The sequence below is a fragment of the Brachyhypopomus gauderio genome, chromosome 8, assembly GCF_052324685.1.
Source record: "Brachyhypopomus gauderio isolate BG-103 chromosome 8, BGAUD_0.2, whole genome shotgun sequence".
Taxonomy (NCBI): domain Eukaryota; kingdom Metazoa; phylum Chordata; class Actinopteri; order Gymnotiformes; family Hypopomidae; genus Brachyhypopomus; species Brachyhypopomus gauderio.
This window is the reverse complement of record NC_135218.1, coordinates 6,317,513-6,345,013: the sequence shown is the minus strand read 5'-3', so window position 1 is coordinate 6,345,013 and position 27,501 is coordinate 6,317,513. Positions and strand designations below refer to the sequence as shown.

The window sequence follows — 27,501 nt, the reverse complement described above, 5'->3', positions numbered from 1 at the left end:
TTCCATGTTTTTTTCAAACTCGCAGCGAAGCACGAGGAGTTTCACGTGTTTTGTGGTTCGTATACCTGGTCTTCCTCCTGTAGCGTATGTATGCATGCTAGGTGTCAATACATCTACATGCAAATGATCGGTCTGTAGAAGATTCATCTTGTATGTTTAAATACATCCCAGTCATCCAGAGGAGATACATGCTTAATTTGTTTCTCTTTTTGGGTTTGTTAGAGTGGTCATCTCTCTCTCTCTCTCTCTCTCTCTCTCTCTCTCTCTCTCTCTCTCTCTCTCTCTCTCTCTCTCCCTCTGCCTCTCCCTCTGCCTCTGCAAGAGTCCAGCCGTTTCCTCCGAAAAACACCTTTGATGATATCACGGCTTCTTTTCTCGGCACTTCTGCAACGATCTTTGCTGTCAAATAACATAAACGTTTCCCGCGCTGCTGTCACTGAAATCTTTGCCGAGACGCCACAAAGCTGCCAAATCTTGTTTCTGATGTCTCCTTTAAAAATCACGCCTGCAAAATGAATATATTTATAGCATGTGTATTCTTTATTAGATATTCACAATTAAAAATGAATATGTAACATTTGTGTACCATCCCTAAGATCCATTACCGCAGGGGCGTTGAAGGCTGGTCGATGTCACCACTCCTGTCACACGGGTGAGTCGCTGCGCCTCCTTTAGCATCCCGAACTGTAGGTTTCCTACTTGATCACGTTCTTGAGCAAAATTGCTTTAATGTCTCTGTGAAAGGTTCGCGCCTGGTGCGAAAATGCCACCAAGCTTGTTATCAGGGCGGGAAGAGCAGTAACCTCTTTCTGCCTGTCCCATCCTCCTCGCTGCCAGCGTTCACCTTCAGCGCCACGCCATACGTCATGGTGGAGAGTGCTCTTTACCCACACTCCTCCTTTACCCACACTCCTCCACTCCTCCTTAACCCACATCACTTCTGCTCTCTCCGTCCTTCTCAGCCTTAGACTCTTTTCTGCCATTTAATGCGATTTTACCACCCACACGTTCTCTTCTCTGACACACACACACACACACACACACACACACTTCTCTCTCTCTCTCTCTCTCTCTCTCTCTCTCTCTCTCTCTCTGACACACGCACACACACACACTTCTCTCTCTCTCTCTCTCTCTCTGACACACACACAAACACACTTCGAGAGTCTTTGCTCTTCCCAGATTTAACATGTCTAATGACCTGGCTAATGGGAAGACAGTGTGCTCCTCCTTGTGCTCCTCCTTGTGCTCCTCCTTGTGCTCCTCCTTGTGCTCCTCCTTGTGCTCCTCCTTGGTCCATGGGACTCCCACAAACCTCACAGCGCTGCAGCCCTGAAATTCCTTCTACGGTGTTCAGAGAAATGTAGCCGCGGTCCCAGCGGACCGGCATCCCGCCGCCAGTTATCGGGCACAGAGCGATCGATGAACCGGGCCAGCGCCATGCATCTGTCAATGCTCAAATCAGCCTGACTGAGCGCGTCCCGTGGTGGCCCAAACCTCCCGTGTTACACAGTGGTGATTTATATTCCCCCGGACCAGCCGGTTCTGGGTGTGTGGGGGGGTCGGTCACTCCACCCGTCTTCTCCCTGTGGGCTACTGCAGCAACGCTACGTACCCCAGGTCTCACACAGTTCCCCCTATTGTGGGTTTTTTGGCATGCTGGGAGTTTGTTCTGTTGTTTGCAGTGCGACTAACCACGCTCTCAAGAACCACCACTGGAAGCAGCTCGTACGTGCGAGGAGGGCCTTCCTAACGGGCTCAGCGCTCAGCGGTGGCACGCGGGGACGTGATGGTGTACGTGATGGTGCACAGACGGCAAGGGGGTGGGGGGTTTTGAGGCTGGGGTGAAGTGCCTCATTTTCCCATCTCAAGCTGCAGCACGCCTGGTTGAAGACCCCCCCCCCCCCACCCCCCGCCCCGGCGTCTACTCACGTGCGCTCACGTGCGCCCACCTCGCCGCTCCCTCATGCAACCTTTTGTGATGGAGGCCCTGAATACGGCGTGGCTCCACACCGCTGACGGAGAAGCGTCTTCCCTCCGAGCTCCTCCACTCCTTCCCCTTTCTCTCCATCTGTCTCCCTCCCTCTGCCCGTCCTTCTTTTACGAGGCGTCTCCCCGCCTGCCTTCCCTCCAACACACACACACACACCCTCCCCCCATTTAGCTCTGCCTCTTTCCGTCTTCTCTGGTGTCTCCCTGCCGGCGTGGAGGTACGGTGTACGGTGCGCACGATCTCGGCACGATTCGCCCGCTCTGCGGGGCTGACGCCCGCGGGGGTGTTTTGCCGAGGATAATCTACCTTCCTCGAGCTTTGGCTGAATCTTGGCACCCTCCGCCTTATCGTCGAGCACTCATCTGAGCAGAAGCAGCGTGTGAGAGGGAGAGAGTGGGGGAGGGGAGAGAGAGAGAGAGACTGATGGGGTTGAGAGAGGGAGAGAGAGAGAGGGAGAGAGGGCTGCCTCTCTCTAAACAGGAACTCGCTTGGAGACATTCCTCGTGTGGAGAAGGAAGCGTGTCCTCCATATCCCTCCCCCGTTTTCCAAGACACGCACACGTGCGCGCGCACACACAAGCGCACACAAACACGTATCCATGGAATTGCTTCTCTAATTCAGTCCCGGGGGGCTTGACCACAGTTCAACCACTGCATTCGCTTCTCTTTCCACAATCCAGGTTAGCGCACGGTGCTACGAGGCTGCTGTCCCTCAGCCAATCGGTACCGCCTAAACGCTAACGCACAGATATGACACCGTATGTGCTGTCTTAGCCTATCGATATGCTTCCCAACATGTACAAATCTGTGTGCTATTGCTGTACGGTCACACACAAACTATTTCCTGATCGTGATTAATCTGAGAGAAACTAGATTGTGGTGGAGATGAGGGCCCTGAAACGCTGTATTTATACACAACCTCACCGATGGAGTTCACATCAACACACCAATGTTTTACTGGATTAATCAAAGGAATATTTATACTGCTCATTATATATTTACCTGTGGTGGATTTGGGACCTGATCTGTGAAAGCTAGCAGAAATTCTAGCGTATTTTACATCTGTGTCCCCCAGTTGTAGGTGATGTACGGGGAAGTTCCTTACGTCCCTGTGTTAGTCAGGACGGCTCCAGAAAGCATAAAATCTGAAACGGCATTTAGAAGAATCAGCAGAAGCTGTGACATGAGTGTCCTTGACATCACAATTACAAATAGCTAAAGGTTATAGAGTTTAACGGGTCATTCACAGCACCTCATCTGTGATACTGGAAGCTGTCAGATGGAACTAATAATGTTAGTTAGAAACTTTTAAATAGTCTCATTTGGAAACTTGCTTTGAGTGCCATTACTAGGAAACGTCCCAGAAATATATACCCCTCCCAATAACAATTTGAATAAATAGCTTTCATTCACATCTGTCTCGTTGCATCGCTGGAAGGGGGTGTATGGGGCGGGGACACGCCATGTGTCACCACACACCGCGTTTACTAATCGATGAAAACATCTTTGAAGTTGCGTAGACACACCCACCCACCCTCACCACACACATGGTGGGTCCCGCCGACAACAAACAGCCCCAAGGGCGGGTCGGCCAGATGTGTTTTATCTGTGAGGTGAAAGGTCAAGTAGAACAAATCACAGAAAGTCATTAGCGGTAGCAAAACAACTCTCCTCGGCCCCACAGACACGCAGCGGACGGTCCCCCTCGGCTCCGGTGATGCAAGACCGTAACCACTGAATCCGCCTAATCTGATTTGTTCCTTTATTACACATCGTTCACGTGGATTAACAATAACGTGGCAACTGGGATTAATAGGCGGAATGAATATGAAGACAGGGGCAGATGGCCCCGAGGTCGGGCGCACGCCCCACTATTAACTGGGATGTTGCCGTTTAGGTGCGGAAGAGGAGACTGTGGATCTGTTATCTGCCAGTAACACAAAGACTCTTGAATATTCTGTCTTCCGTTCAAGCGTAGGGATTACTGTTAATCTCCCATACCTGCCCACAGGAAAACAACAGGACATTCCTCCTAATTCGAGCGTCTCCCGGATGAATAAATAAAGCAAAGAAATGGTGGCAGTCTAGGTGGCAGTGAATTAAATGCAGCTACATATCACTGGGAACACACGAGCCCACGAGGCTGTACTTTACCTTTATTATGGTATTGATCTCAGGCACTTGCGAGGTGCTTCCTGTGGAACTATAATTAACCGAAGCCTCGTACCGCTCTTCCAGCATGCCGCTGTGTTGTACCTGAAGAGTGTGTCATGGTGTAGTCACTGGATTATCTCAGGCTCGGGTGAATTGCCATACATTTCCGGTAGCAGGTTCACATTTAGCAGTCTGCAAATGAACATTTTGCTAATTTATTATTTAGATGTGACATGTTGAGAGAGGGTTATTTGTTGTATTTTGTGTTAGTAGTGTATGTGGTGATGTTGTCTATGTTTTGGGAACAGATTCTTATATCAGATTAGGAAACATTTGAATTGAACAATCCGGTTTCGTCCGTTTAATCTGGCCTATTTACACCCGTCACCTATCGCTTTGACAGGATCTGCTGTTGGTCGGAGCAGGATGTGTTCCCGTTCTGAATCCTGACGGAAGATTTCTTCAGAGAACATTTCCTTCACCCTCCATCACCGTGACACTCTATTCACACTCAGTCTGCTCGTTAGGTGGTCCAGACCTGGATTTCTGAGAAGCTGCTTGGTTGCTGTGTTTCTCATAAAAGTGCTAAACTAATTGTACTGAACATGGCAAAATTCTGTTTGGTTGGATCGTTATGACAAGGACAGCGTGCAAACCAAGACTCTTTTTGTACCAAACACAAGAAATGAAGGCTGTAACTTGATTTTAATGTGGGAAGGAACCTTGGTCTTGATTTTGTCTTTTGCTTGTCTTTTGACTTCTGGTTGCAGGAATCCTTTGACTCATAGTTTCTAGTGTGTGCTGCACCCACACACACATCACATTGTTTGAAAGAGTGCAAAACAGAAATCAGTGACAATCAACACGCTGCATGTACTTTACTGTAATACCACTCAACTGACTGTCTGTCTTTACTGTAACTTTGAAAGTGCAAGTAAAATATTCTTAGACTGAAGCTCATGTTTGTCACCCAGCTCGACTCCCTCCAACAGGGCCGTCTGCTCTGCTGACGCCGCGTTTTAACCTTCAGACGGGGTGGGGGGTGGCGTTGGGCTCTCCAGGGTGTGCACCGGCACGCATTCCCATTTAATACACTCACCAGGCTGGACTGAGACATGGCCAGTGGGGGGATGGGGTGGAGATGTTGAACTACAATAGCTCAGCAGCACACGCTCGGGGGGGGGGGGTTGGAGGGTGGGTGCAGTGCTCCCCCCACCTCGAGAGTAACTAATGAAGCTGATGATTCACGCCTCACGCACCCCGCAGAGTGGTTCTCACCTCTGCCGGGGGGAGGTGGGGGGGGGGGATCTTAGTAATATCAGCGTTTGCCCCATGCTGTTCTGGGCTGGAGTGAATCAGCATGCGCGGGCTAGGCTGCTGGGATGACATCCGGCAACAGGGTGCTGGACTTCAGCTGTGGACACACACTGCCCACGTTGCTCCAACACACACAGTTCATAAGGCATTATGCTCTCCAGCTGGTGCGTGATCACCCCATGGTCAGCACAACCAGGACGTGCCTTTATTTTGTTCTGTCCAAAGAAATACAGAGACTTTAACAAGTTTTAAATGTGTTATCGATGAGAGGTTCATCTAGAATCAATGGTTTATTCATCCCAAAGGTGGAAACAACTACATCTGAATTATCATTTGGTTTAATGTGTGCTTTTTTTCTAGCAAGACTACTGCAGTATCTGTGAGCTGATGGTGGAAATGAACTTAGTACAGTATCATAAAATCTGTAACGCTTTAGTCTTGCCGGGTTTGGTTGCATGGCGATGCTCCCGCAAACCTTGATTAGCTGGATTTGGTGCATTGTTGTGGTTGGAACTGAATTCTGCAAGTGAATAGCACAGTTGATGATATCTGCTCAAGAGGAACAATGTGATTAAAGGGAACCCGAGTACGTATACGCCTAGTTGTCAAAGCAGAGTAAGTCTTTTTATAGTGGGAAAAGGGTTATTAGTCGTTTCAAAGTAACCCGCGAACCTGAACTTGCCTTTGCACTGCATAGTCCGTCCCCGCGAGACCGCATAACGCAGCTCGCGACGCTCAGAACCTACAGCACATTTGGGCTCGGGTCAAACCGGACCCCGGCGGACGTGGCGCCGGTCACCGTCACTACACTCCTCCGCTTTTTCGTTTCGTTTCGTCCACCGCGGATGAGCACGTTTACACGCAGGAGGAGCGGTGTAAATGTTTCGATTTTCCCGAGCGAGACTTTTAAAGCGAAGACACCCGATGATTGGGCGCCGCGCAGTCACGCGGTGCGCGAGCCGCTTCGCCCTGCCTCGAGCCCGTGCGCGCGAGCCTGTCTGCCAGCGCGAGCCTGTCTGCCAGCGCGAGCAGCAGCGGTTCTGACTGGATCCTCCTCACAATTATCGCTAATTGTCGAAACCTTTTTCCGTCTTTTTTTCCGTCGTTTTCTCCTCACAATGGGCGACAAAAAGAGCCCGACCAGGTAAGAGACCCGCCGAACCTTCGACCTTCTCGCGTTCCGCGGTGTTTGTGTGTCGTTTCGGGGCCGACACTCGACTGGTTTTCGTCGGGGGAGCGTTTCCTCGGTCCGCCCCAGACTATCGCAGCCATGGCGGCGTCTCCTCCTCCCCCGACCCCGCCAGCCAGGCGCTCCCACACAAAGAGCGACCCGCACGGGACGCGCCCGGCGCCTCGCCCGGGGGCTCCGCGGAGGAACCGCCCGCTTCGGTGTCGCTCCGAGTTCTCGGTCGAAAAGGACGTTTTTTTTTCTTTTTGTGGGGATTAATGGTGTGTGTCGTTAGCTCGGCGGCTAACGTTAGCGGGCGAGCCTCGGTACACCCGGACCGTGTCGGGCGAGCGTGGCCGCACCGAGACCCTCCGCGGCTCGGCGAGGCTCCGTGGTCCAGACCCGGTGGTGCGAGGACCGTGACGGGTCGCCGCTGTGAGTTTTGGGCGCTGTGTTTAACGCCGCTTTGACCCCCCGTGAGATCGCGTTGTTCTGCCTGTGGAGAGCCGGTGAGCGGTGCGAGGCGGCGGGCGTGAGGTTGACCTTATTCGGGGTGTTTTTTGTCTCGTTTCCCAGGCCGAAGAGACAAGCCAAGCCGGCGGCCGAGGACGGGTTCTGGGACTGCAGCGTCTGCACGTTCAGGAACGGCGCGGAGGCGTTCAAGTGCAGCATCTGCGACGTCCGGAAGGGCACGTCCACCAGGTAGGACACGTCCACCATCCACCAGGCAGGGGGACATCCACCAGGCAGGGGGACATCCACCAGGCAGGGCACCGTCCACCAGGCAGGGCACCGTCCACCAGGCAGGGGGACATCCACCAGGTAGGGCACGGTCCACCAGGCAGGGGGACATCCACCAGGCAGGGGGACGTCCACCAGGTAGGGCACGGTCCACCAGGCAGGGGGACGTCCACCAGGTAGGGCACGGTCCACCAGGCAGGGGGACGTCCACCAGGCAGGGGGACGTCCACCAGGCAGGGCGACGTCCACCAGGCAGGGGGACGTCCACCAGGCAGGGGGACGTCCACCAGGCAGGGGGACGTCCACCAGGCAGGGGGACGTCCACCAGGCAGGGCACCGTCCACCAGGCAGGGCACCGTCCACCAGGCAGGGCACCGTCCACCAGGCAGGGGGACATCCACCAGGCAGGGGGACATCCACCAGGCAGGGCGACGTCCACCAGGCAGGGCGACGTCCACCAGGCAGGGGGACGTCCACCAGGTAGGGCTCCATCTGCGGCTCCATCCACGCCAGGTCCTCACCCATGTCCTCCAACACCACACAAGGGACGAGTCGTGTACTTGTTGATTTTGTCCTATTGTGGAGACACCGTGGCAGCTGATGTCCTGGTTTGGGGGGGGAGTGGAGACGTCCTGGCCGGGCAGGACACAGGTGTGATGGTGCTCCAGCCCCCCACCACTGCAGCTTCACCCTCAGAACATGCAGAGCCCAGAAACAAGCCACTGTCTGTAGTGTAATAAACTGAACATTTGTGTCCTGTGTTCACGTGTGTGGCTTGTGTTTTAGGGACGGCGCCGGTAAGGACAGAGTTTTGCTTTTAACTCGTGGTCAGGTGACTTGGTTGTTGTTTTTGTTGGTTTGTTGTTTTTCTGATTTTCACCTATTTCAACCTACAAGGCAAAGTAACTGATAGCATATAAATATGTATGTCTGGTCAAAGGTCCTTTATTCATTAGAAGTTCTTCTTGGTTTTCGGTTGCTTATTCAGAAAGCCATAAATAATTGGTAGTAATGATGAATTATTTCTCTAGTGGAATTGCCGTGTGACACTGGTGTGGAGCATTGTCACTTTTTATTATAAACCTGATAACAGTAAATTATTAAAACATTAACATTTAGATCCAAGGTCGATATTAAAGTTCGTCAAACAATTTGTAAGTTAAATTAATAGTTTGTTAACCAGTGGAAATCCTCAACATCAATGATTGATTTGGTAATCTCTGTAGTTATTGACACTAGACCCCCCCTGGCGAATATGGTGTTTTGTTTTTCTCAAGACACAATCGTCTCCCTCTTCTCATAAACGCACAAATAGCAGGTTCACATGTGACTGCGGCGCTGTGTTTATGGTGTGTGGACCCGCCAACACTTCTCATCAGCTGACTGATGTGGTGTCTATGGTGATGAGTAATATGTGGCCCAGTACAGGAATCCCCGCGCTCTAACCTTTTCTGCTGTGGTTTTATACTCGGCGTGGTACTGACATTTGGGGGGAAAGTGCGTCTACGTGCGTTGTGGGGGGAATACAGACACGCAGCTGCCAGTACAACTGTCAATAGCATTAATTTATTCCTTCCTGAGCAGGACCAAACGTTGAATGGTTTGCAGTAAGCCAACGAGTGGGATTTATGGTAATGACAGGAAGTGATGTGGGACGCGTCAGAGCGGTCCGCTGCTTTAACCCCAGCCTCCCTCTGGCCCCGTCGGCACGGCGAACACAAACGCGTGATGTCACAGAAGAAAGCCCCTTTGATCTGCGCCCGTTAACCATTGATGGACGCGATTGTTTACTGATGTGAGGCGCCTGGATCTGGTTTTAATGAGCTGTAATTAGCCACCGTGTCCTTGTTTTGATGCGCTGTGGAGCTGCGTGAGCACCAGAGCCACGCGCGCGCGAGTCTGCTGGTGTTTTCCTCGCCTCGCCTTTCATGACCACTTCCCTCCCTGAAAAGACCTTTGTGTTGTGATAACACCTTTCGTTTGCCAATCATTTTATCTTCGTAGTCATCGCGAGTTCAGAGAGCGTGGCCAGCCCTGACTGAAAGGCCGCACGCGTTTGGTCTCTTCATGCGTCCCTTAGTGATGCTGGGTGTGGATGTCGAGCTGTTTCAGTCACTCGCTTGACATGCTTACAGTCTCTGTGTGATGGAGCATTACATTCTGTCCAAAGTCCCTCTGTAGTGTCCCGGAGTGTCATCTTGAGATGACGGTAGCGATTAAATGGCAGTTACAAGAGTTAACTGTGCTCACCCAAAGTGTACTGTATGCCTTCAGAAGCCCCTTTAGCTGGGATGAGATTAAATAACCAAGTTCAGCTATTTTGGGAGATATAAATAATGGACATATTTATTTTTATGTGACCAAAGAATGAAGCTAAACAGTGATGGGTCCGCAGAGGGTAAAATACATTCTCCATTTTGAATGTTAATAACAAGGCAGGTTAGTAGCAGATGTTTACTAGTGGTGTTTGTGGGTGTGTGGGAGCAGGCAGAAAGGACATGTCCAAAGTATTCAGTCCCCTTCTGCACGCGCCGCACGGAGCAGGCCGTCACCTTGAATCAACGTTACCCAAGGTTATCCAGGGTCACGCCGTTCGGAGGGAGCACGTCTGAGAAACCTGCCACAGGCAGGACGTTGGGAGAGGGCGGACGCGGCTTCCGTTTGTCTCCCGACGTCGGGAGTTGACTCACACTGCCGCAGGGCTCAGGGTGCCATGATTTCACTACGAATCCCAAGATTCAGTGCAGCGTCTCGGAGACCTTTGGGCAAGCTGCAAAAAAAACCCTAACTTCCCAACTGCTGACTACACGCGTGCCACTCGCGGACCGTTAAAATGGTGTTTTTTTGTCTTTGTATCGACATGCGTTGGGGTTTTTTTTTTTTTTTTTGCCTCCTCCCACACCGCCATATTCTACCAGCACTTGGAAACCCTGAGAACGGACGCGCAGAACGCGACACCTCGCTTCCGTATCGCCTTACACGCCGGCTGCTTCTCAGCCTCCGGATCAGTCTCTCGCGAGGCTTCAGGAAGCATCCGTTCTGGCTTTCTCCACTTGATGGATGTGCACGATGGTGGGGGGGGTGGGGGATGTGGGGGGTGGGGGGGGGGGGCAGGCGGGCCTCCTCACCTTGATCTCGGGCGAGGGTGTACATTACGACTCCTTCCCTGCAGATCCCGGCCGGCTGGCTCGCTTGGCCCTGCACGCTTGTGTGTTTTATGTTTGTTTCGTGCTTGCGGGGACTCTTTGCGCTGTGGAGTGGGATTTCTAAAGTTACACGGAGGCTGTTCCCAAACCCCATCTCACATTTAAAACATCCCCTCCCCCTTCAGACATTGTGCTTTCTCGTAAGATTTGCGGGTCACCTCCGCTTTCAGATAAATCACTGAATTAAATGTAAATATATTAATAACCCCTATCAGTTGCCAATAATTAACGGCATAAATCCTGTCTGTGTAGTCTTTGTGGAGTTTTGGTGGCCGACCTGTCCCTCTCTCTGTTTTCCCCAGAGCACGACCCTTTGGCACGTTCTCAGCCTGACAGACTGCCAGGCACACCTTGCAAGTCATTTGAATGCTATCAGTCTCTCGAGAGTTTGATGTTGGTCTGCCATGTACGGTCGAACATATGAAACTGCAGTTTGCAGGGCACTGTAATAGACAAGCCAGCCAGATGTAATACTAAGAGTATAAGCTAATAACATGAGAATTTGATGCTGTCTCTAGATGTAGTGAAGGATTTGTTCGTAATTTGATGGGAAATAGAGGTTTAAGTGCTTTGTTCCACATGGAATAGGCTAGTGTTGTTTGTTTAAACAGTACCAACTCGTGCAATGAGTGTGGTGGCACACACAGATGGGTGTGTGTGCTCATGTGTTTGTTTTAAAATAATTGAAGAGAGGTTCATAATCCAGGGATTTTCATCACTGTGACTTGAACACAAATTGTAGAGGATAATGGAATTATATAAGCAGTGTATGCTGTCGCTCTTGACATGTTGGTATCACGCACACACACATCGCCATAAACATGGTTCTCACACACCGCCATAAACATGGTTCTCTCACACACACCACCATAAACATGGTTCTCTCACACACATCACCATAAACATGGTTCTCTCACACACATCACCATAAACATGGTTCTCTCACACACATCACCATAAACATGGTTCTCTCACACACACCGCCATAACCATGGCTCACACACACACACACACACACACACACATCACCATAAACATGGTTCTCTCACACACATCACCATAAACATGGTTCTCTCACACACACCGCCATAACCATGGCTCACACACACACACACACACACACACACACACACACACACACACACACACACACACACACACACACACACACACATCACCATAAACATGGTTCTCTCACACACATCACCATAAACATGGTTCTTTCACACACACCGCCATAACCATGGCTCACACACACACACACACACACACACACACACACACACACACACACACACACACACATCACCATAAACATGGTTCTCTCACACACATCACCATAAACATGGTTCTCTCACACACATCACCATAACCATGGCTCACACACACACACACACACACACACACACACACACACACACACACACACACACACACACACACACACACACACACACACACACACACACACATACACACACACACACACACACATACACACACACACACACACACACACACACATCACCATAAACATGGTTCTCTCACACACATCACCATAAACATGGTTCTCTCACACACATCACCATAACCATGGCTCTCACACACACACACACACACACACACACACACACACACCACCATAAACATGGTTCCTCCTGCTCATCCAGCATTATTTACTTCTGCTTTATACTTCCTCAAGAACTTCTATGCCACCCTGATGTGTTAATTAGGAGATTAAAACTTGTTAATGAGATCTCGTGGAAAATTGGAGTAAACTTGGTCAGTATCCAGAGCAGACGTACAGCATGAGCAAATCGGTCCCAGAGGCGTTAAACACTTCAACACTGGCGGTACTTCTGTTTGGCACCTTCGGTGGTTTAAATGGGACTACGAGCCATCAAATATACGGTGCCAGGAGAAGCTGCTTCGCTTGCTTTCATCCTGTGCTGCGCTTTCACTGCCGCACACCTGGAAAACATCGGAGAAACAAACTAAGCAACGTAACGAGCAGGAGTGATCACGACGGACACGTGCGACTTGGCCCTCTCCATTTGGGCTGCTCAGAAAATCCTAAAAGCTGCGATTGAACGTGGAGCAGCCGCTCAAACGTGTCTCGAGTTTTCGTGTTCCTGAAGCCCTTGAGTCTGGCCACGGTCTAGGAAAGAGCTGAGCGTTTGTGCGCTGTCCGTTCAACATATGGGAAAGCGTTCACCTTACCAGTTGGTGCAGGTGGGAGTCTGAATGTGGGTTGTGAAGCGAGCGTTCAGGGGGGAACGCTGGAGAAATCGGGGGGAGGGGGAGGAGTTTGGGCATTGTGTGTTGGAGGGGGGTGGAGTTACGAGACCCCGTAAATGAGTGGGAGTCGTACTGCGCTTGCCAGCCTGTCCCGTGAATCGGAGCAATGAGAGCGGAGCAGATGACGAGGCACCGGGGAGAAGAGGAGGAGAGAAGAGAGAGGGACCAGGAGGGAGGGAGGGAGGGAGCTGGACCGTGCTGCATGGCGGTGGGGGGTGGGGTGTGCAGTACGCTGGGTTTGATGGACGGCGGTGCGGGGATGTGCTCACTCAGCCGAGAGGCTCCCAGAGGGAAGGCAGAATGGAGCACATCATTACCCAGCACAGGGAAACGCTGGGCTTGCCCTCTCTCTCTCTCTCTCTCTCACACTCTCTCTCTCACTCTCTCTCTCACTCTCTCTCTCACTCTCTCTCACACTCTCTCTCACACTCTCTCTCTCTCTCTCTCTCTCTCACACTCTCTCTCTCACGCAACACACACTCGCGCTCTCTCGCGCTCTCTCGTTCTCTCTCACGCAACACACACTCGCTCACTCTCTCTCACGCAACACACACTCGCGCTCTCTTTTTCTCTCTCTCTCTCTCTCACGCAACACACACTCGCTCACTCTCTCTCACGCAACACACACTTGCGCTCTCTCACGCAACACACACTCGCGCTCTCTCTCTCGCTCTCTCTCTCTCTCTCACGCAACGCACACTCGCGCTCTCTCTCTCACGCAACACACACTCGCGCGCACTCTCTCTCTCTCTCACGCAACACACACTCGCGCACTCTCTCTCTCTCTCACGCAACTCTCTCTTTCTCTCTCACGCAACACACACTCTCTCTCTCTTTCTCTCTCACGCAACACACACTCGCTCACTCTCTCACGCAACACACACTCGCTCACTCTCTCACGCAACACACACACACTCGCTCACTCTCTCACGCAACACACACACACTCGCTCACTCTCTCTCACGCAACACGCACTCGCTCACTCTCTCTCACGCAACACACACTCGCTCACTCTCTCATGCAACACACACTCGCTCACTCTCTCATGCAACACACACTCGCTCACTCTCTCATGCAACACACACTCGCTCACTCTCTCACGCAACACACACTCGCTCACTCTCTTTCACGCAACACACACTCGCTCACTCTCTCTCACGCAACACACACTCGCTCACTCTCTCTCACGCAACACACACTCGCTCACTCTCTCTCACGCAACACACACTCGCTCACTCTCTCTCACGCAACACACACTCGCTCACTCTCTCTCACGCAACACACACTCGCTCACTCTCTCTCACGCAACACACTCGCTCACTCTCTCTCACGCAACACACACTCGCTCACTCTCTCTCACGCAACACACACTCGCTCACTCTCGCTCACGCAACACACTCGCTCACTCTCGCTCACGCAACACACACTCGCTCACTCTCGCTCACGCAACACACACTCGCTCACTCTCGCTCACGCAACACACACTCGCTCACTCTCGCTCACGCAACACACACTCGCTCACGCAACACACTCTCGCTCACGCAACACACTCTCGCTCACGCAACACACTCTCTCATGCAACACATACTCGCGCTCTCTCTCTCTCTCTCACACTCTCTCTCTCGCACACTCGCACACAACACACTGCGTCTCTCTCTCTCTCTCTCGCTCTGTCTCTGTTTCTCTTGTGCACACACACACAGGTGCACACACTTTCTCTCACCCCCACACCCCCCCCCCCCTTTCCTCACTCGTTCACCTTTACTCCCCCTCACGCCACCACACTTCGACACGCCACTTCAGTCATTCAGTGAATCGGAGGCGGAGGCTGTTTATCCCAGCCACGCATGCACCAAACCACAATAGGCGGCGACACACAGCGATCATGGATAAATCACGTAAGTGAAACTGTACACAGACCGTGGTGCTACACCAGCCCGCTGACGCACCACCTTGAAGGTTGCCTTTGAAATGTGAATGACTGAAGGCTCCAGTCTCCTCTCGTTAGCCCCTCTCACACACACAACTGTTTGTTTGTTTGTTTGTTTGTTGTCCCCCTCCTCCTCCCCAGAATCACTTGTGGCTTGTGTACTGGTATCAGTTACTCTGTGCACTAGGGTTTTAAACATGGCTCCGGGCCAGGCCTTGGAACTAGTTTCCCTTCATTCATGTTGTGAGTTGTCCTGATAGAAGTATTGCACAGCTCTTTGAGGCATTCGTTTTGGGTTTCACACACATGAATGAAGACTGGTGTTCCAATTGCGTTCCCAGCTATTATGCTTCGGATTGTGAGTTTAATAAAAGGTTTCTTGGTTGGCTGGTGTAATTATTTTGCTCTCAAGCTTGCTAGAATATCCTCTGGTTATGAATGTTGAAGTATCTGCCTTTCAGCAAACATGTTGAAGGCTTTTCTTTTTGTCTCTTCATCCTCATTCTCATGAGGTTACATTTTATATGTGGAACATTTATCTTTTTATATCCTTTATCTTTGTGGCTTGATGGCACTTGCTTGACTTGTTCATTTTTGGCCTTGGTTTAGCAGTGTATGGAAATGAAGTTCTTAACTGCGCTTGACCCTTTTTAATTGCTGGGTGCGTTTGCACTGAATTCCACTTCTGCCTGTCATTAATGCTCTCATCCAGGCCAACATTGTTCCGGTACCTTCCTGGGCTGGGCTGCGTACGAGAGGGATTGTTCTCACCGTACTCGTATCAAGCAAATGCAATGCTTGGCATTGTTTGGTATGCTGTCACCACTAAGAGGATTAGCACTCTTGTCTTATTGCATGCTGACATTTTTTGTATTTTCATGGTGATGCTAGAATTGGTGAACACGCAGTACACCTCTTGTCTTTGTAATGCTGGCACTCTTCTCTCTACTTTTAACAAGTGCTTTGTTTTTTGCGGCTGTGGGCTGTGCATTTGAGTTGAGATTCCACTGCAGCAGCACGGCCTAAAGGAATAGATCACCATCTTTCCCGTATAAGTGAAGGACGGTACCTTGTCGAGAGATTCTTCTTGGTTTCTGTTCGAGTGCTGAGCGGGAGGAGCCGTTTTGTGTTGTCTTCCTCCCTCATTAGTTTTGCAGCCCAGCCCAATCTAGACATAAAACATCCCGTGAAATGTTGACTGGGCTAAGCAGCGCTTGCCTCGCCCGGAGCCAGCGCCAAGCTCGTTTGAAACTGATTCTGTTAACTCGCAGTGGAGAAAGGGCACGTGAGGGCACAGGGGGGGCCACCCCTCTCCGCCCCAGACTCTGTAAAGGAGGGGCGGCCGACGGACAGCAGCTCAGACGTGTCTAACGCCGTCACGGCACCTGGCTGTGGGTGTGTGGCTGTCAGAACCTGGCAGGGAAAAGGTCAGGTGGCAGGGGAAGCCCTCCCCCGTGGACAGATGATGGAGTTAGCTTTCTGCCTCAGGAGACAGGACACTTACTGCCAGCAGGGGGGAAGAAGAAAAAACCCCTAAGGGTTGACTTTGTCGGTACAAGCTTCTTCGTGATTACTGCTGCTTTTTTACTCGCTGTCCTCTGTCCAGGAAACGAGATCCTTATCTGCGTAAGGAATTCCCTTTTCCGCAGGATTTGTCGAGCCCACAGTCGCGATCTCGGAAGATTTTCTCGCAAAGCGAAAGGAGCGCGGGATCCCAGAAGGAGGAAGGGGATGAATGTTTAATGTCCTTCTCCCCGGTCGTGAGCGGCAGCACGCCGGAACACGCCGGAACCCCGGGGCTGTTCTCCAGGTGCTGTCCGCAGGCCTCCTCGCTCCATCTCGGCTCTGGTGAGCAGGCGCCGTGCCACTAATCGTTTAGCGGAATGGCTTATGGGAGCCGAGTCCCCGAGCTTGTTTAACACGCGCCAGAAACCGGCGACTCCATCATCCCCCTCCCCCACTCCAGCCATGCAGCTTAACACACCCTCACTAGAGGATCGGCACAGGCCGCCGCGCGGGGGCTCCGCCTCGACTGTGGCGGGGATGTCGGGAACGGACGTTTTAGCCCAAGCGGGACCCTTTTAAAGTGCCGTGATGTCGAATCTTCAATTCGAGACACGTGAAGAGAATAAATGCTGCAAAACATCTTCAGCTGTGCTAGCGGAGGGAATGGAATTCACAGTTGAGAAAGAAGCCATGAGTCGTCGTCCCCCCCCCCCCGAACATCCAGGAGAATCCTGCTCTCAGGCGCAGTAATGGAATCCGTATGGTGCACCAGCTGCAGGGATGTGGCACGGCTCTCCAGCTCTTCGTGGAGTATTTAAGTCCTTGAGGTTCCGCGCTGTACCATGTTATTAACAGCTGTCGGCGTGATTGCCTCTGCCTGGACCTGGCTGTCCTCTGTGGTGCAGTCTCTGAGGCTGTGACCCACTGCCACATCCCCCAGCCCCACACTTGAATTGGAGAGCGGTGTTAATTGAGGGCTTTTCTATAGCCTCTCTTCACTCAAGTACTCTCTCGTTCTGCCACCCGGCTATAGGTGATGTTTCATTTATCTCTGTCTGGAACGCAGAGCTTGGCTACAACCTTGAGCTAACTTAACCAGAACCTTGAGCTATAAATCTCAAGCAAAACCCGCTTTGTTGAAATTGTCAGTATGATGGGCGCTGTTTATCTAAGAGTCAACTGGAGAGTGGTGTATATCCCAACAAGTATCCATAATTATTGGAGTAAATTTGTTTAATCTAAAGGCCTATCCCTTAACCACTAAATGACACCATCTTGCTGCTTCTAGACTCGGCGCAAGGTTTGTGTATCCAGCATATTCCTCCTGTCTTGTCCGCTTGGCCTTTAAGTAGTTTGTGCTAATAGCAGCTGTCTTACTGCTCAGAGCAGTGTCCCACTTCACTCATCCCGTTAGCGGAGAATGACGGGGCGCTCGGCCTGAGGAGCTGTCATTCACCGCCTAATGAGACGGTAGGGAGCCGTCCCAGCAGGTGTGGAGTGTCTGTAGAATTTAGAGCACTTAGAGATGACATGGACCTACTTGCACGCTGGTGCCGAGCTCCGCCGCTGTCGTCTTGCCAAGCGGAATAGATTGTAGGACTCGCCGTAATTGTGCAGCCACAAATTTCATCCCGCAATATTCACAAATGACACGCTGCTAGCGTTTCTTACGGAGACGCCGGTTGGCCGGGGAAAGCGTTGTTTTGCTGCCAGCACGTGCTCATACGGGCAGCCGTACAGAGGACTGCTGCCTCGGTTAATACATCACCCAGTAAACAGATCGTGGCTGGGTTGAGCCGCTCATGTGCTGGTCTGTAAATAATGCATTGTGTGGTTTCTGCCATGCTCTGGAGCTTTTGACAGCGCTCCTGACATGCCAGCACGCTTCCGTGACTGAATTACAACTGGCGCTGAATCATCGCTTAACCGCCCGGCCTATTTCTGCCTCTCTGATCTACGCCCCGATACAAATCTCAGTACTTGGCAAGAGAGCCGGAGCGCGAGGGTGGTGGAGGTGGGGCGGGTGGTGGTTTGATCAGATCAGTCACAGCCGTGTCCGCCTGCAGCGGTGTGCTCCCAGCCTAACCCGAGGTTAGAAGGGATTCTGCCCCCCCCCCCTTGCAGGTCGACTCCCACGTGTAGCTGTTTAGTAAAAGCTCAGCACGTGTTTCTGACAAATCCCTGGGCTGGATCAGAGCGGATACCCTGGGGCTGCTGAGGCTGAGCTGAATGACACTGCTGACCCAGTCCATGTGCCACACGCTTCACAATTATCCTGCCTTCTTTTTTTGGCTCTTTTTTTTTGTTGCTGATTGTTTGCATTTAATGAAGCTCGCCAGGCAGTGGTGTGGCACCGTGAACACGCTCCAACTCCGTCTCCGGCGGTAAGTGACTAAAGAGGTGGCAACTTCCTTTAATTTGACTCCACCGTGACTAAATGCCGTGCAGTGAAATTATTTTACTTCCTAATGTCCTTTTATAAAGGAATAACAAAAAGCTCCATGTTTATCCTAGTAGCTCTGGGCTAAATTCTGTATTGCCTGTGCCTCAGGGCTCAGACTCATTGAGATTCCCCACTGAGGCTGTATTGATTGGCATTGTGCTGGGCTCTTTGACATGATTCCTTATTATGAGGCGATTGATTGCCTTCTGATTGGCTGGCCCCTATGGGATAAGTGCCTGTATCCCATCAGTCATAAGGGTGAGGAGAGATATCTCTGGCACAAAAGGACCCAGGTGGATTCCACAGGAGAGGCTGCCTCTTATTCTGTAGTGTTATCTATCCATAAGCTGTCTGTTAGATAGAAAGGTCAAGTGCAAGAGCTTTATCACTCAAGATGTCTGTGTAGTATTCTCATAATTCATGTCTTCTTTGACCCGCCTGTAAATTGGCCACGTCTTTTACACAATGAAGATTCCTTGGGCAAAGTCACCGAAGACGACGCCTTATGAAGAAAATTAGTTAAGGGGAGCAGATGTGCATCATCACATTAGCACTAGTGGATTTGATTAGCTCTTGTTCTTTGTTAGCATTCATAGCAGTGTGGGGTGAAGTTTTCTTGTAAAAGATCACTTTGCCATTTAGATGACCAAGATACCCCCCCCCCCCCAACCTAGTAACTCCCCGAACTGTGAGATGTTGCTAAACCCATTTAAAACACGGCCCCTAACAAGCCAGAAGATGGGAGATAACGAAGTGAAGCAGGCTCCGCTGTCAAAATGTTTAGACAACGTTAACGATGGTAGTCGGCTCTTTGGCGCACTCCCCATTATCCCACCCCCTCCCCCACCCCCTTCAGCTGAGATCCTGTGTTACCCCCAGCTGCTGCCAGATGTCAGCCATTATGCTAGGGGAACATGAGCCGGCCCGGACTGCACACGGCTTTGCCTCAGATCTCCGCCACAGCCCCACGGCTTTTAATTAACTCAACACCGCACCGAGGAGCAGGGGGGAGAGATAGACGGTGTGTGTGCCTGCAGCCAACGGCTGCTGTCTGCTGTCTGCGATCCCCTGACTATCGCGGGGAGAGAGGCGTTTTTTTTTTTGTTTTTTTTTTTAACGTGTGTGTACGGTGAGAAATGAAGACATTCTGCCCGGAAACGAACACGGCCCTTGAAGTGCATCACCGTTCTGGATCTGCTCGATCGTGGGATTCTGCGTTGCGTTTCCATGAAGCATCTCTGCGGGCCCCTCTCTTTCTTCCCAGAGCCTTTTGTTCCAGATTGCGCACCACCGACTCTCAAACCTGCTCTGCGAGAACCCCCCCCCCCCAAACCTCACCCCCTGGGTCATAATTAGATTAACGCCTGCCGCCGCACTGCCACAAGTGTCCCTGTGCACCTGTGCTCCTCATCCTCGTTGAGCAGCAGAGTGGTGATATCAGCCCTGCGAGAGGCCCGCCCAGCTGGTGTCCTACACGGGCACCCGGCCTACCAGCGGGGAACCCGATCCCACGCAGACGCGACGATCACTTAACCTCATGTAGGTTTTAAGGGAGGGCCAGGGTGGATGTCTTCCCCGGGGGGCCCTCTTCTTTACTTACTGCTAACTACAGTTTAACGGCTAGCGAGCCATACCGGGAGAGAGGGCCTGCTGTGTGCTTATGGGGCTTTATGTAAGCAGACCTGTTGATCAGGCACTGAGTAAATAGTCCTTTTAAACACGCTTTCACTTTCACCCTTTTATCACGTCCACACCATATACGCGGGCATGGTGTTAATTTTATTTAAATCTAATAAAAGCATAATGTTAATAGAAGTCTAATGTTAGGATTTATGTATTCTGAAAGGTAACCCACAGATGAGAGAGAGCATAATTTGCCCAGAGCCCGTATCATTATTTCAAGCTTGATGTTGAAATGACAACTGCATCTCGTATTCAGTTTTAATATTCTTGCAAAAAAAAAAAAAAACTACTCAGCTTTGGTAGAGAAAATATTGTCAAATAGTTCTGAGCCTGCTGCAATGGCATCTGGTTATTTTCCAGTGAGTTGTGACATGTGTGTCCCCTATTTAAACGCCATGAATCAGTGTGCGTCATCTGAAAATAAGTCATTTCAAGACATGTGAAGGGGTGGGCAGCACATGGCAGTATGAATAATAATGAGGCCACTGACAGCCCTTCAAAAGCCAAAATAGAAGGTCTGGGGCAATATTTCCAAGTGAACAAAAACCTTTTATATTTTTTACTTACTCTTCAACCATTGTTGCAAAAAATTGAAAGTCAAATTATTATGCGTTATTTCTTTTGAAAATAAAGAAATACAGACCACTTAAAGTGGGCATGGGGAGTGGCGGCGTGCCACGCCCCACAGACGGGGCCCCGGGTCGTGTTGGGAGGGGCGGCGTGCCACGCCACACAGACGGGGCCCCGGGTCGGGTCGGGTTGGGAAGGGCGGCGTGCCACGCCCCACAGACGGGGCCCCGGGTCGGGTCGGGTTGGGAAGGGCGGCGTGCCACGCCCCACAGACGGGGCCCCGGGTCGGGTCGAGTTGGGCGATGTGCTGATGGAGTTGACGTGAGCTCGGTGCCCTCTGCCCCCCCCACAGGAAGCCCCGAATAAACTCCCAGCTGGTGGCACAGCAGGTGGCACAGCAGTACGCCACCCCACCCCCACCCAAGAAGGAGAAGAAGGAGAAGCCAGAAAGGCCAGAGAAGGAGCGGGCGGAGGTGGAGCGGGCGGAGGTAGAGCGGGCGGAGGTGGAGCGCACCGAGCGCAGCCCGCCCGAACCGGAGCAGCCCTCCAAGGACCAGCTGGAGAAGGACCATCTCCAGAAGGAGAAGAAGGACCAGCTGGAGAAGGACATCACTCCGGCCATCACCAAGAAACCCAGCAGCAAAAAGACCAGGTAGGGCACGCCGGCGCCGGGCACACGCCTCAGTGGACCTCGCCACCGCTCCGCTTCTAATGCACATCAATCGCTCTGCTCTCGTGATCTCTTTGCAGACCCAAGACAGACATCCATCAAAGTCCACCCAGTGAAAGAAACAGTATACAGTCTGGGAAATCAACCACCAAGACTAAGAACTCTCACGTCTCAAGGTGCTTAACTTTTTTAGATCTGTAGCAAACTCTGGTTGGTTTGTCGTCGTCTTATTTTCTTTGTTGTTGTAGTGAAAAAAAAATGACCCCCTTAGCAGATGTGTGTTAGAGAAGTAGAGTCCCAATCTCTGTGTCATTAGGATGCTTAATGGCAGGCTGTAAAAACCCAGAGGTGGTAGTATATTAATAACTACAGCTTGTGATGGCTCATGTCAGCTTGAATAGCTACTGTAAGTCATTCTGTCAGTGAACAAAGCTGGCAGGCAGCTGCAGCATAGTTCAGCGTAAGAGCCAGTCTGATTCACAATCCCACCCCTCCCCCACCTCGTCCATCTCCCTCTCCCTCTGTCCCCTTTACTCTGAATGAGTGTGCGAGTGCGAGTTAGTCGTGGGCTGAGCTCAAATGAGCAGCACTGCGTAACCCCACCCCCCACCCTCCCCGTGCCACGCACAAACACACACACACAAAAACACACACTTCTGGCAGCCTTCCCACATTTCTGTCTCTGCCTCACAATGCCAACGAAGCTTAATGCGCCACATTGTCTGTGAGAGATCTGAACAGCTAGTGCCAGTCATTGATATATTCAGCGCTATCTAAACGCAAACCGATTGAGACGCAGCCTAACAGCCACTTTTAAGAATTGCTTTACAGTATTTGCTCTTGGTTACTTTATGGGTAAAAAAAAAACCATCCTTTGCTTTGGTAAAATGATGCTATTGAAAGAATCAAAATGTATCCTGGCTATGTTACCTGGGAACAGCCACATTTATTGCTGTGCATGTAGCGTGTAGCTGGTGTGTCCTTACTTAACGCTTCTGTGTGCCTGGCAGACCCAAGCTGAAGAACGTGGACCGGAGCACAGCCCAGCAGCTGGCCATCACGGTGGGGAACGTGACGGTGATCATAACGGACTTTAAGGAGAAGAGCCGCTCCTCGTCCACCTCCTCGTCCACGGTGACCTCCAGCACGGCCTCCGAGCAGCAGCACCAGAGCTCTGGCTCCGAGTGCATGGACAAGGGCTCGTCCCGCGCCTCCACCCCCAAAGGAGACCTCTCGGTGGGGCACGACGAATCGTTCTGAGTTGCCCCACGCCCCCATAGGACACTGTGGAGATGCGGGGAGACCCGGGCGTTGTTTCCCCTTTTCCCCTATGTGCCCTGCCCCGATTCCAACCCCTTTCACTTTTGATTAGTGACAGAGGGACCGACGTTCCTTGTGCACATAACACACACATTCACACGCAAATGTGTGTGCGCATACACACACACACAGACGCATTCACCCTCTGGGATTGGTTGGCGGAGATACCATCTCTCTGGACCTTACCATCATGGATTCTCAGTCTCACCTCAGCAGCACTGGAGTGATAGCAGGGACTCTGGGAACATCTCCTTTACAGCGTCACACTCTTGTATGTATTGTTTTATATTTGTAAGTGAATTTCAGGCTGAATCAACTTTTTTTCTCTTTTTTTTTTTTGTAAGACAAAAACATCTGCTGTGCACAATACCCACCTACATTTTAACAATTCTCAAACAGCTACAACACTTATTTATTATCTGTTGCATCTTTAATACTTTTAGAGATTCGTTTCGTCGAAGCTAGACTACGTAGATGGCTCCTTTTTACACTTTAGAGGTTTTAAAGAGTTGGATTGGTTTCCTGCCAGAGCCTCCTGAGAAACCCTTCAACATTGGTGCTAGCTACACTGTGAATCGGATCGCCTCGGACCGTCTTTTCACGCAGTGAGGTCCTTGAGTTTAGGCCCCTCCCCTTCCTGCTCAGCCTGGCACACCCCCACCACGTACGTGAGCTCTGGGAGGAAGGCTGGCCACTCCATCATGGTGGTTCTCTTAACTTCACGTGTCACCAGGCTGGCTGGGCCCCGTGCTGCTGACGCTCGTCTTCGGACGCTTCGCTTTCTGTCTTCAGATGGATGGAGGTCGGCTGGAGTTTATGAACAGTGACGAGGCGTTTGGAGTAGCGTGCGCAGTGTAATATTTGGATTGGAAATCCTAAAAAGGAGGTTTAAGTTTATTCTCATGCAACAGTGTCAAGGAGTTAATCAGAACCGTTCCTCTTTGTTAACTTGGCTTGTTGTTACTGTTTGGTTTTATTAATGGCTTCAAAGGGATTTGTTTGACCATTTTTTGGTGCTTGGTTATTTATGGAAAATAGTAAAAACACTAAAAGAGCATTCCGTTGAAACAAATGAATTTCTCTAGTTAAAGGACTAGCTTAGCTAGTCTGTCGTTTTGAATTAGGCCTTCGTACACGTTGTAATGCACTCAGAGTATGTTCCGCTGTACTTGAAGGATAGTTGTCACACAATCTAAAATTCAGTTAGTAAAATCAGTGAAAGTACTGATTTATATGATTCATAATGTAATAACTACTAAATATACTTAGAAACCCAAAATGTCACTGGAAGAAAATAAATTCTTCAGGACACAATGGTAAAATTTAACTAGTGATTAACTAGTGTCCCTCAAATCAAAAGATCCACATAATGTCCTCTTGAACTGTATTAAACCTGTATAAAGTATGTGTATATTATATGAGTTTTATTTATTGAAGGACCAAAGGAATTTGATATTGATGACATGCTAGACAAATAACAATTTGAAATGTAATTATCATATGTGTGATATATAATACATTTTAAATAAAGTCTAATATAATCCATATCAACTGTCTAATTCTTGTCCACTTTATAATCACAGTGTATCTATACTGAGAATCATTAATTACTTTGGAATCAAACCTGTAAATGCCACATCCGCATTAGATGTTGTACATTACTGTGCTGATTCTCAGAAGACATGATCAGTTGAGGGGGTCGGATCTGATGCAGCAGTATTGCCATGTGTAAGCATTTATAATCAAGTAAGTTGCTTATTACTTATGCTGAGTATGTTATAGTAAGCGGTTCATATTTAGGATCAGAAGTGTGAACAGGCGTGAAAGTATCAGTGAACAGGCGTGAAAGTATCGGTGTATCACTCCTAATGGAAATGAAGACTTGGTTTTGGTCCTCCAATGATGCAATGAAGTAGAATTTTATGCCTCTTTTTTTCCAATAGTGATGAATCCTTTGAAATATGTCATGTTGGGTCAACCGTAGTGCATAGTCCTCTAGTGTTATGTACAAATGAAGGCTTTACCAATTCATTTAATGAGACAGTAACCATGTCTTGTTTGTGTATTTGTGATATTAACCAGTGACTGTTGGATTCAGAAAGCATAAGTTGTACCAGTCCTCAACCACCCTTGTCTCCTGTACTGAGATGATCTGTGCATAATTCAAAAACAAAATGTACATGGAATTTATACTGCATTTTGATGACTTTTTTTCTTTCTAAGAATATGCAATGTGAACGAAACGTGAATGAAGAAAAATGTTCGGCAAATCATTGATTGGGGTGGTGGGGTGTCTGCTCCAAACTCTTGAGTTTTAGCCTCATTTCAACCCCTGTAGTGTCTCCAAACCTTGTTAAGCAATGTACAGCCTACTTTACATTTCTTATGAATATAGCCATCTTTTCACTTGCCTTACCCGCTATCATAAACAGTTAGCTAATTTTTGTAAAATTGTAAAGAGATGAAAAAACAATGAATTGTATCTTAATTTATTGAAATTTGAAAAAAAAAATCAGTTTAAACAATGCTTGTATGTGTAACTCAAAAATGGTGCAAATGTCAACATAATAGGCTACAAATGGCAATGGAGCTGAACGTTTTCTTTTGTTCTTTTCTTTTTATTTTCAAACGCGCAAGCAGTTCTGTTCTTGTGTACGACCAGTAACCTTAATTTACTGTGTAAAGATGGTTACATTTTTAGCTTCCTTGTCAGAAACCCAGTTATAGAATGCTTGTTTACTTGTGATATGCAGTAGCATTAACCATGTGAAACTTCAATATAAATGTACAGTACACCCAGTTGTTTCATTTGATCCTAATTCAACGTTGTTGTGGAAGCGCCTTTCCAGTTTGTTTCGTAATGATGTAGGGTCTTAGTGTATTAATCTAACCTTTTCATTTGAAATTTGTCATTCTGTTTTGTTTCTTGCTAGATGCTGAGTGTATTTGGTAATTCTTTGTGTGTTCATTTTACTTGTGTAAGTGTATTTGGGGAATTTTCTTTTCTTCTTCTTTTCTTTCCTTTTTTTTTATTGATCATTGCTCCATGTCTCTAGCTACTACAATGTTCAGATACTACACGGTTTCCGGCATGTGCACGACTTTGCTCTTAGAGGCTACCTTATCATTTTCTCTGCTTCAAATAGAAATGTCTATTTATGCATTTTGCTTGTAGTTTTTCACAAATAAAATGTCCAATTTATCTAAAGTTGTTGTCATTTTCCTCCTTTAGAACATAGCCGAGTAGCCTATCAGCTAAAACGTTAGACCTTGCAAGATGTTTGAACAAAAAAAAAGCCCCTAAAACAAACATGTTGTTTAACGCCACATCTTAGCTTTAACAGGAACTGAAAGGCGTGAGGATCTTTCCTTTCTTGGATTGCTCCACGCTGTCCGCTCATGTCTGTGTGTGTTAGGAGATGTCTGAGTGTTTGCTGGTGAAGGCCAGTGTTGAGGCTCCCAGGCCTGCTGTGAGTCGCCTAAGCTGGGATGGAGATATCTCAGTGGGTCTGCTGCCCCCTGTGTAGATCATTGACATTAGACTCGGGGGAGCCTACCTCTGAGCTGCCCTCTTTGCCCCTCACTGAGAGCTAACGCACATCTCCCCTCCCCAGACTCGCTCTTCCTCCCAGTCTCTGTAGAGCTGTAAGAGCCCCAGATTGGGAGCTAAGGCATGGCCGTAGCCCTCAGCTCAAGCACCAGCTCTGAGCCCCTTTAACACGCGCTACAACTTCGCTAATGTCGGAACATTCCTTTACGTCTCCCGCAACTTCGAATCAACCGAATCCGTTTTGGTTCGTGTCCAGAATTTGTCACTGCTACGCTCACTTAAGAGACCCCTCCAGCAGGAGAATCGTCTGGGCTCTCCCGCCTGACGCTCTCACCAGACAGGGTCTCTGTCGCACAACCTGTCCTGGCCCATCTCCCGGAGAGAGGAACGTTTACTGATAAAAGGGAGCCTGTTTTATCACGAGAAAGAAATCAGGAGGGATCAGACCAGGCAGCAAACGTATGGGAATGTAGAATAGCACGACAGTATTAAGAAGGGAAGGTAGACAGTGTGTGTGTGTGTGTGTGTGTGTGTGTGTGTGTGTGTGTGTGTGTACAATAGTATGGCAGGGGATATCAGTCGTCTTTGTGTGCGATAGCTTCCCACACCAACAAAAACCGTCCAGAGTTCTCAACTGTCATCATGCCAGATAATCCTCACCTGGGACCAGGAGTCTCACACCGTCACTTTTCAGCAAACACTTGAACATCATGAACTTCAATGCCACATAATATCTTTACAGTCTAGCTTTCCCACACATCCCCAAGTCAGCAGAAACATTTTGTGATATGGTAAGCATGTATGGATGACAGCAATAAAGAAATCTTAGAGCAATAAAACCTTGTGGGACCTGCATGACTACGCTAGTGCTGGAAGGCTTTCAGAACCACGACGTTGTAAATCTTACTAAACGGTGCAAAGAATAAATAAGCAGGAGACGAAGCGCAATAAG

The 27,501-nt window shown here is 49.7% G+C and overlaps 1 protein-coding gene across 1 annotated transcript; it reads left to right on the top strand.

Moving 5' to 3' along the window:
• Positions 1-6,266: 6,266 nt before the first annotated feature.
• Positions 6,267-26,201, top strand: rybpb (RING1 and YY1 binding protein b). Its single transcript, XM_077014059.1, has 5 exons — positions 6,267-6,608; positions 7,209-7,334; positions 21,362-21,661; positions 21,760-21,855; positions 22,690-26,201. Exons 1-5 carry the CDS (start codon positions 6,310-6,312, stop codon positions 22,937-22,939), a joined length of 1,071 nt encoding a protein of 356 aa, XP_076870174.1. The 5' UTR covers positions 6,267-6,309; the 3' UTR covers positions 22,940-26,201.
• Positions 26,202-27,501: the final 1,300 nt, after the last annotated feature.